Genomic DNA, 10,489 nt, shown 5'->3' with positions numbered 1-10,489 from the left:
GAAATGATGCAATAAGGCTGATGAGATCTGCATAAATACTTTTACATATTGTATTTTGCGTAGAGGGATGGTTAGTGGGATGGAGGCACAGTCTGTTTCTTCATTGTTACTAACATTCCGTGGCGAGATGTTAACAACCTCGCCTGGTATACAGGAGGTCGTGGGATCGATCACGGCACTGACGCCTGTTGCTGTATATTTGGAGTTGGCGTCTTCTCGCCGTGGTCGCGTGGATTTTTTTCTGGCTCCTCCGGTTTTTCCCTCCGCGTCTAGAATCAACATGACGCGTTTGTAGTATTTGACTGCTACTATAAATGTCCACGTGATGATACGTCACCTTTATTGGTCTACTAGCTGTACTACCTGGCTTCGCCCGGAACTTGGATCCACCACGCCCGGCCGCCTTTGTCTCCCCAGTGGCGATGTTCACCACACACCACAGCTGTTACTTGTTTGAGGCTGAGTCGACCTAGGGGAGGCCCAGGAGCAGTTGAAATAATCGTCACCGGTGGTGGCCGTGAGCGGGAATCGAACTCGGGTCGCCGGGTTCGTAGCGCGGCGCGCTAACCACTACACTACAATGCGTTATGCTTCCACATGCGCGGGTCACATGACAGATTTGACGTCACAGCTCACTTGCCGTGCAAATAAAATATGCATTATTGAGCTCCCCCCCCCCAAAAAGTGTATTTTTATAAGTTTTGCATGGTGTACAGTCTGGAAAGTACCCACATGGCAAATTTCAAGTTTGTTGCATGTCGGGAAGTACGCTAAACATTTTCAACAGACACACATATTCACAACTTTGCCTTTTATATATATGGAGATTATTTATAGCCAGGTCGCTTCTTGAAAAAAGAAGTCTATAGCTCAGTGAGCCTTGCCTGGTAAAATAATAAAACAGTTTAGTTGTGTTGTGTTAACTAGTAACGGAACACACTGTGACTCATTTGAGGCTCAGTCGATCTAAGGGAGGCCCCAGGACCGGTCCCACCCATGGTTCATTGCAGACGATCAAATACGGACATACACAAATATTCAGCAGGTTGATCTTTAATTAAATGCATTGAGCAGTACAGGAACTCCTCTACTTGCGAACTAGTTAGGTTCAAGAGGTCTGCCCATAAGTCGATGTGTTCGTAAGTCTACTTATGTCGATTTCAAACACGTTGTACACTAAACACGGGGAATGGCTTAAAAATTGCATAATCTCCTGTAGATGTAGATGCCACAGGTGATTAATGTTCTTCAGATGTAGATGCCACCATTTACGACTCTCGGTCCGAACAGGCAACTGGACATACGGACCGGCTTTGTTCGTGTCTCTGAAAGTTCGTAAGTCGAATGCTCGTAAGTAGAAGAATCCCTGTAATCGGTAGTAAAACCCAGCGGCACGTTAGCACCGCGTTACAAATCGGGAAATACGCGGAACGTACCTGACGCATATCAGCCACTGCATCGACCACAGTCCAGCCCTTAACAGCGAAATCATTAGTTGTTATAGCGTCACTGTTTATTCATTTATTTGTACCGATAGTGTAACGTTGCGACAGCGAGAGTCCCACGCCCTGCAGACTAAGACTAACACAGACACACACACACGTAGCGGCGACATCCCAGACGCAGTCTTAGTGAGAGTTGGAGCACGTGTTACTGGGATGATACCACGTGTGATGCTGTACTTTCATTTTTTTGGAAGTCACAGTTGCAGAACTAAGGGGTGAGTGGGTGAGTGAGTGTCCGTGGCTGTGTGAGTGAGTCTGCGAGGTGAGTGACTATCTGTGACTTGCAGTGTGTTGGGTGGGTGAGTGAGTGAGTGTCCGTGTGTGTGTGAGTGAGTCTGTGAGTAATTGTGACTTGCAGTGTAGTGGCTGAGTGAGTGGATGGGTGAGTGTCCGTGGCTGTGTGAGTGAATCTGTGAGTAATTGTGACTTGCAGTGTGTTGGGTGGGTGAGTGGGTGAGTGAGTGTCCGTGGCTGTGTGAGTGAGTCTGTGAGTAATTGTGACTTGCAGTGTAGTGGCTGAGTGAGTGAGTGGATGGGTGAGTGTCCGTGGCTGTGTGAGTGAGTCTGTGAGTAATTGTGACTTGCAGTGTGTTGGGTGGGTGAGTGGGTGAGTGAGTGTCCGTGGCTGTGTGAGTGAGTGAGTCTGCGAGGTGAGTGACCATCTGTGACTTGCAGTGTGTTGGGTGGGTGAGTGGATGAGTGAGAGTCTGTGGCTGTGTGAGTGAGTCTGTGAGTAATTGTGACTTGCAGTGTAGTGGCTGAATGAGTGAGTGGATAGTGAGTGAGTGGATTAGTGAGTGTCCGTGTGTGTGTGAGTAAGTGGATGAGTGAGTGAGTGGATGAGTGAGAGTCCGTGTGTGTGTGAGTGGATGAGTGAGTGAGTGGATGAGTGAGAGTCCGTGTGTGTGTGAGTGGATGAGTGAGAGTCCGCGTGTGTGTGAGTGAATGGATGAGTGAGTGAGTGAGTCTGCGAGGTGAGTGACCAGCTGCGACCTGCAGGATTGGTGGACGAACACGGCAGAGGCGAGGCCAACCGCCTGGTACAGCCCCACACCTCAACATGGGCGTGCATCTCGATGCGTGAAGCAGCTGACGGCAGCGGCAACCATGGTAGCAGGAGGCCATAGAAGGGCGAATCGGTGGATGCTGAATCAATCAAAAATTGAAACGGGGCAGCGAGGTGACCCCAGTGCTCATCGCACTCACGCCTCACAGCCAGAAGGGCCTGGGTTCAACTCCCGACTGACGCCCACCATGTGTGGAGTCTGTACGTTCCCTCCCACTACCTCCCGCCTGTACTGCTGCATGGGTTTTCCTCCGGGTTCTCCATACAGTGTATTCGTGATATTGACCAATAACACCCCCAATGCTGACAGCTTAACCTGCTAGCTACTCAATGGCGACATCACACACAGACACAACAGCAGCAGCAGCAGCAACATCGCCCTCTTGCACACACAGCTTTGCTTCCCAAGTACACCAGCGGATTAATAATAATAATAATACAATCTGATCATTAATAGCTTCCTAATTAATGGCAACAACAATAATAATAATACTACACGTGATTGCTTTACGCCGACTATTCTCCAGGTATAATGATGATCGACGGCTGGCTTGATTGTGACGACACACGGGCAACCCATCCCCCTCCTGACGAAGCACGTGGAGGGGGTGTCACGTGACGGGGGGGGGGGGGTGTGACGTCACCCCTCGGCCTCGGCCGCCTCATCCTCCACCTCTTTCTTGCCGTCACAGGTGTTGCGAGCAAACTCCTCGATGATGATGTCGCCTTCTCTGTAATCGATAAGGGGGGGGGGGGGGGGAGGAGTTTGTTAACTACGCTCACAGAGAGAGAGCGAGCGAGTGATTTTGGTGGAGCGTGGGGCATTATGCAGGCGAGCGGGAAAGGCAGCCAGTCCCACGGCAGCGATCTGTATCCATCCAAGCTCTGTGGTCCTATATTTGGATGTTCTCAAATAGAGACGTGGTGAGTGGGGAGAGGGAGGGAGACTCAACACTACCCATAGACCCAACACTGCCCATAGACTCAACACTGATCATAGACTCAGCACGACTGCCCATAGACTCAACACTGCCCATAGACTCAACACTGCCCATATACTCAACACTGCCCATAGACCCAACACTGCCATTTGACTCAACACTGCCCATAGACTCAGCACTACTGCCCATAGATGCAACACTGTCCATAGACTCAACACTGCCCATAGACTCAACACTACTGTCTCCATAGACTCAACACTGCCCATAGACTCAACACTGCCCATAGACTCAACACTGCCCATAGACTCAGCATTACTGCCCATAGACTCAACTCTGCCCAACAGGTCCCTGCAGGGTGGGCTGGTAGGAACATTGGAATTTTGCGCAATTTTATTACACCCAACAGCACGAGATTTCACTTCGTTAAAGTATTGAAAGGGGACGGACGGACGGACACATTAATCTATTGCAGGCTGGTACACTCAGTTTACAACTTCGTTCCTACCAGTATAAACTCAATACTACCCATAGACTCAACACTGATCATAGACTCAACATTGCCCATAGACTCAGCACTACTGCCCATAGCCTCAACACTGCCCTTGTACATGAAGCAGTCCCCCTCCTATACCTCTCTCTGTTCCTCTCTTAAAGCCTCGCCACCTCTTCTCCATCGCCCATTCCCTTCCTCTTCCCTCCCCTCGCCCCTCCACTCCTTCCCGTCCCTCCCCTCCAGCCCTTGTCGTGACCCCTAAGCGCCCCTCTATCGCTGTCACTCAATCTTCAATGACGTTGTAGCAGTGCCCCTGCCAACTGCGTCATTCTGTTCTCCGTCACCATCTCGCAAGCGACATCGTCAAACGCCCTGGGTGACGGCGCTCTGTGGGTTTAAATTAGATTCGTTATTTCGCCGCCCCTATGGGGTCGTCTATGAATGACGTCACGCACCTAAGGGGGGGGGGGGTCAGACATTTGTGACGATGTGTGACGAGGTGGGGGGGGGGGTGAGAAATATGACGTCACATCAAAATGTACAGCTTTAAATAAATATAGACAACACGTTCTACTTAATTAAATAGTATGTTTAATAAATGTTTTCTCCTACAATATCATAGTGCAGCGCCACGTTAAATACGCGCTACAATGACAATAGTTTAAAGCGATTTGAAGCATGTTTAATTTTCAAAATGGAAATATGATTTCCGGGGGGGGGGCAGAGCTTTGTGACGTCATATTTGAGGGGGGGGGGTCTGACTTTTTGTGACGCCGTGTGACGAGGGGGGAGGGGGGAAGGTCAAAAATCGTCCAAAATCGCGTGACGTCATTTATGGACGGCCCCTATGCCCAGGTTGGCCGGCCCGTTGGGGTGACGTCACTTGCGTCAGCGCGACAAATCCGTCAAATTAATACTGCGGCCGCATCAGCAATGAAATACTACACTCGAAACGAGCAGGCCATTGGTCTGAATTTGCTAAGTAAACGAATATTCTAGATTTAAATCTTTCGTGACTGCAAGGATCCATACTCTTTGGTTCTATTCGGTAAAGTCACGTAGGTAAAAAAATAAAACAACAAAAATCACGACCTGATGAAGGCCGCTTGTGTTGTGGCCGAAACGTCGTGATTTTTGTTGTTTTATTTTTTTTACCTACGTGACTTTACCGAATAGAACCAAAGAGTAAGTAAACGAATACTCAATTGGTTATCACACGTAGCGGTATGGCCCCCCTCCCCGCCCCCTCCCGTATTGTGCAACTGCTGCGCGCCGTGGGCATGAAACGGAACTCGTCGGTGATAGCCTTAACGCAATAAGAAGGGCACACGCATCAAATGTAATAATGAACCATTATTGTAATTTATTCATACAAAATTATGTGTGTATATATGTACTTGTGACAGTGTCGCAACTTACTTTACTGTAAGGTTTGATTCCCGGTTGTAACAGAGAGAGAGAGACAGAGAATAGCAGCGTTAAGTATAGATTCGTGGAACATCAGCAGAGATTCCTCAAACGACGAGACACATTCCACAGACAGTAAGAACGTGCGTGCATGCCGGACACAAATGTTGACAATGGTGAGACAAAGGCGGCCGGGGGTGCTGCTGGTCACGTCAGCCAGTATGGGTGCCACGCAAGCCTCGATAGGCGCTCCCCAAACAGCACTTGACCCGCAACAGTCGGTGTAGCTACACGGGGGAGCTTTGTCATTGCGCGTGTGCGTGACAGCGGTTGACGCGCCGCTGCGCTGCGGAGTTCGTGACCCGAGTTCGATCCCCGCTCATGGCAAAAATCTCCCCAAGGTCGAACTCAGCCTGAACAATTAGCAGCCGGCGCGGTTCGTACACTTCTGCAATGAGGAGACAAACGCCGCCGGGCTGGGTGCAGGCCGGCCCACCCTTAATAGGCGCTCGCTAACAACGTTTGTGCCAACAATCTGTATGGTTACACGGGGGGGGGGGGCTTTGTCTTTGTGTGTGCGTGTGTGTGTATGTGCGTGTGTGTGTGTATGTGCGTGTGTGTGCGAGCGTGTGTGTGCGTGTGTGCGTGTGTGTGCGTGTGCGTGTGTGCGTGTGTGCGTGTGTGTGTGCGTGTGTGTGTGTGCGTGTGTGTGTGTGCGTGTGTGTGCGTGTGTGTGTGTGCGTGTGTGTGCGTGTGTGCGTGTGTGTGTGCGTGTGTGTGTGCGTGTGTGTGTGCGTGTGTGTGTGCGCGCGTGTGTGTGTGTGCGTGTGTGCGTGCGTGTGTGTGTGCGTGTGTGTGTGCGAGCGTGTGACTCACTGCCTTCCACTGGCTTCGGATGCATTAGTGTGAAGGGCAGGTCGACAAACACCTCACTGGGGAAACACGCACGGGCAATCGTCAACCTCCACCCGCCTCCCCATTGTGCTATGGATTTGTATCTCTCTTGTATGTCGTACCCAGAGTGACAATATTGACCGTTAGAAAGAAGCGGAGAAAATAAAATAAAAGACGCGAGTGGGGTTTTGGCTGGGGCAGCGTCGCTGGAAGCGATGATGGCTGGAGGTGAAGACTAATGCCAGAGTGGCAGCCAAAGGTGGGAACGAGAGTGATGAGAACAACTCTTGGCTAAGGTGGTATATTAATGTATGATAGGATTGCTAATAACTCATCGCTCGACGGAATCAGAATGTTGATTTCAACAGGGGGAATCCTAAGGGGCTATAAAAATCACTTCATCGCAGATGTAGTAGTGATCATCATCGTTAAACCAAAACATTCTTGGTACCCAAGACTTTTACAGCATCGCAGGTCTTCATCCAGCAGTGGATCGATCATGGCCGATGATCGATCCGCTGCTGGATGAAGGGTGGGTGGAGGGGGTGGCAGGGGGGAGTGGCGGGGGGGAGGTGGCGGGGGGCGTGACATCATCGTCACGCACGAACCCAGCCCCCAACGTTGTGGGATGTGGGTTACGTCATCACGCACGTGTTGCGCGGTGACGTCACCACCGCGCAATTTGCGCGCCCGCCAGCCAGCAAACCTTTTTTGAATTTTCAAACACGTATACATTAAAACAAAACAGGGGGCGTTCGGTGAAATGACGAATCAAGAAGTGGTTTTCGCCCTTACCTGGCAGCCAGGTCTCCCAAAATTCTGTGCAGAAACAAACAAAGCAAATAACATTTACAATCAGAATGTGGCAAATAGCACACACGACGATACACGGCAGCAGCGAGCACGTGCCGGCGAAGCGTCTCACAGCGAACAAACCCCCCGGCTATTTGCACTGCAGCAGTTGTGATGTTCTCTGGGGCAGGGCTCGACAAGCCAAAATAGCAAGTGGAGAGACATTTATTCCGAATTGCGGTAAAACCGACGGGGGAAAAAAAAAAAGACCAAACTCAACGTTTAAAGAGGCACCGTTGGTGGAATACGAGACAGAGCGTGGGTCCCTTGTCCAGTCTCCGGGTGTTTTTGGAGAGGGCGGTGCCCTCTACAGAGCGTCTGATGTCACGGGGACATTGGGGGCCGAGAGGGGTTGGGAAGAGGGGCCTCTGGGGGGGGGATGTGCAAGTCGATCGTCGATAATGATCCGGGCCGCTGCTTCCAACATTATCCGGCGGTCCCGGGCCGATCCGGCGAAGCAGGGGCAAAAAGGGCTCCAAAGCTCTGTCACCCACTCCGACGATCGTTAATGACGGGCCGTTGTAGGTACAGTAAATATTAATTCATGTTTCTATATTATTCACCACGTTCATTTTAATATTACGTGTGTATAACATTGTTGGTCTCATTATGCATTAACATCCATTGTTTAAACAACATAAAGCACGTTTCGGAGGGTGAACAAGTGGGTGACTTCCGATGCTACCGGAACAAATAAAGCCTCTGACGTGCACTTCGTATGCCCGCTTAACGACCAACTCACTTAACGAGCAGTTCGTGGAACCGATGAGCGTCGTTAAGAGTGGGGGGGGGTGGTGGGGGAGGGAGGCGCTACTTGCGGGGTCGATACAAGCGAAGTAATGGGTGCTTAAGAGGAGTATGGATGGACGGATGGTCTGGCAAGTTGAGAATTGAAGAACGCGTGACGCCAGGGGGCTGCCCCCTCGTGTGACGTGCTGGTACTGCACGGAGATCATTCAGTTTTATTTCGGCGCTATGAATGTCCACATGATGGGGCCACTTTCTTTGAGCGATCGTTTGTGGCCCAGATCGCTCCTGACAAAATAAGTGAATAGCTCAGTGGGATTTTGCCTGGTAGGATGGCGATGGTTTAGTTGTATTTGTGTGTGTGGGTGATTTGTTTACATTTCTCATACTTTGAACTACTATCGTGTTCGTTGTGGTAACGTTCTTACCTCGTGCCCCGACTGGAAATCTATAAGAAAATGAGCTTCATAGCTCATCGTATTCCCCCAGCAATAAATAGATATTCTAATACAACAACAACAAGAAAACCGGTTCCACATCGATGTTAAAGCGCGCGCGCGTGTGCCGAGTCGGTACTGGGCCGTACCCTCCTCGACCCACGGTGATCTTCACTCGGATCTGGTAGCTCACGATCATGCCCAGCACCTCCTTGTCCATGCCCTCCACCAACCTGTGCCACGCACCCCGAACCCCAGGGGTTTAGAGAGGAGGTGAAGGAGGAGGGGAAGGAGGAGGGGAAGGAGGAGGGGAAGGAGGAGGGGGTTAAACTCAGACGCGCGCTCGGCCTTTTTGTGCGTTCGGCAAAACGAAATATTCCGCCCGCTCTGCACCACCATGGACAACAAGCTCCTGAAGAAGTGCATTGTGGTCCTCTTTGTCGTAGGCCCTTATATATACGGGGTGAATTTTTACTTAAAACTTTCGTGACTGCAATCATTATTTAATCGTTTTATTATTTGTATTCACTTTATTATCATTATTTTTCTACCTACGTTACTTTACCGAAAGAACCAAAGAATGCAAAGAATATATACAGGGTGCTTAATTATTTTTTTCTACACTTAAATGGGACTATCGTTTTTAATGGGAAAATAACGGATAATACACTGGGATTAAAAATGTAATGTCAAACAGTCTCCCACTTGTTCGCCATCGTTGTCAACGCACGCCTGGAATCTTCTCCAGGTGATCTCCAGAGCAGTACGTTTCTTGTGGTGTTGTTGCAAATTCTCCGAAGTGTTCACATGTTTTTGAAGCACCCTGTATATCATGAATGTACAGTATTGCACGTGTGTGTGGAGCGGTGGTGTAGCGGTTAGCGCAACACCGGTGACGATTATCTGAACCGGTCCTGGCTCTCCCCTAGGTCGACTCGGCATCAAATGAGCTACCTGGTGCGGTGTGTAGTAAACATCGTCACTAGGGAGACAAAGGCGGTCGGGCGTGGTGTTCGTCACCCACCCCCTCGTGTGCCGTGCCGGCCTTCATAGGTGCTCGCTAACAGCACTTGCCCCAGCAGTCTGTTACAGGCTACACGGGGGAATCTTTGTCTCTGTGTGCGTGTTGAACTTCGTTCGCACCGTACGTAGCCAACCGCGCCAATCGGAGGTGCGGGCGGAGGAGATAGACACCGAACTGAACACACACAAAGCCTGTTCTGAAGAAATGAGTTTTGAATCGAGATCATCTCAAAGTGCGAACCTCCTGAGACTTCCTCGGAGGCGATTCGCGCGAATGCATGACGCTCTATAGAATGACTAATATTATTATGATGATTTGTACGAGTATTACCATCATGATACATCCGAGCAAATGCGGCCGACTGTCCAGCAGCAGTGAGAGGGAACAATGGACAAGGTACTGCAGACCGATTGGGCGTCCACTTCAGGAGATGCTCACCACAGCCTCGGCGGTGGCAGCGCTCGTCGCAGAGGTCCACGGCTCGAATCGAGTGCACGACATCGACTCAGCCAACAGCCGCACGCTGCTCACAGAGCTCCCTCGCCTCCCACCGCCCTCCTCCTCATCCTCCGCCCCACGCGACGCGATGTGGAGCTGAGACGGTGGATGTTGGGCGTGGTGGTGGTGGGGTGATGGGGTGGTGGTGGTGGTGGTAGTGGGGGTGATGGGGTGGTGGTGGTGGGGGTGGTGGTGGTGGGATTGGTGGTGATGGTGGTGGGGGTGGTGGTGGTGGTAATGAGGTGGTGGTGGTGGGGTTTGGGTGGTGGTGGGGTTGTGGTGGTGGGGTTGGTGGTGAGGTGGTGGCGGTGGGGTGGTGGTGAGGTGGTAGTGGTGGTGGGGCAGTGGTGGGGATGGTGGTGGTGGGGTGGTGGTGGTGGGGGTTGGGTGGTGGTGATGTTGGTAGGGGGCGCTCACATGGTGGTGGTGGGGTGGTGGTGGTGGTGGGGATGGTGGTGGGGTGGTGGTGGGGGTTGGGTGGTGGTGGTGATGTTGGTAGGGGGCGCTCACATTGTGGTGGTGGTGGTGGAGATGTTGGTAGGGGGCGCTCACATTGTGGTGGTGGTGGTGACGTTGGTAGGGGGCGCTCACATTGTGGTGGTGGTGATGTTGGTAGGGGGCGCTC

General features: G+C 51.2%; 1 protein-coding gene across 3 annotated transcripts in view; it reads right to left on the bottom strand.

The window, feature by feature from the left end:
• Positions 1-1,037: 1,037 nt before the first annotated feature.
• The window catches only part of LOC116954514 (beta-arrestin-1-like), a 28,249-nt gene continuing 18,797 nt past the window's right edge, over positions 1,038-10,489 (bottom strand). For 2 of the 3 annotated variants that reach the window (XM_032975080.2, XM_032975081.2), the window contains exons 13-16: positions 8,492-8,575; positions 7,102-7,125; positions 6,289-6,344; positions 1,038-3,302 (exon numbers count right to left, since the gene is read on the bottom strand). In XM_032975080.2, coding sequence (XP_032830971.2) covers positions 3,088-3,302; positions 6,289-6,344; positions 7,102-7,125; positions 8,492-8,575 — 379 coding nt within the window. In that variant the 3' untranslated portion in view covers positions 1,038-3,087. Of the gene's footprint in view, positions 3,303-6,284; positions 6,345-7,101; positions 7,126-8,491; positions 8,576-10,489 lie in introns of all 3 variants that reach the window. The other variant, XM_076052359.1, reaches the window with a different exon arrangement.

The sequence above is a fragment of the Petromyzon marinus genome, chromosome 55 (genome assembly GCF_048934315.1).
Source record: "Petromyzon marinus isolate PM22_M1 ecotype Great Lakes invasive population chromosome 55, UKy_Petmar_22M1.pri1.0, whole genome shotgun sequence".
Lineage (NCBI taxonomy): Eukaryota > Metazoa > Chordata > Hyperoartia > Petromyzontiformes > Petromyzontidae > Petromyzon > Petromyzon marinus.
This window is presented reverse-complemented; position numbering and strand designations above follow the sequence as displayed.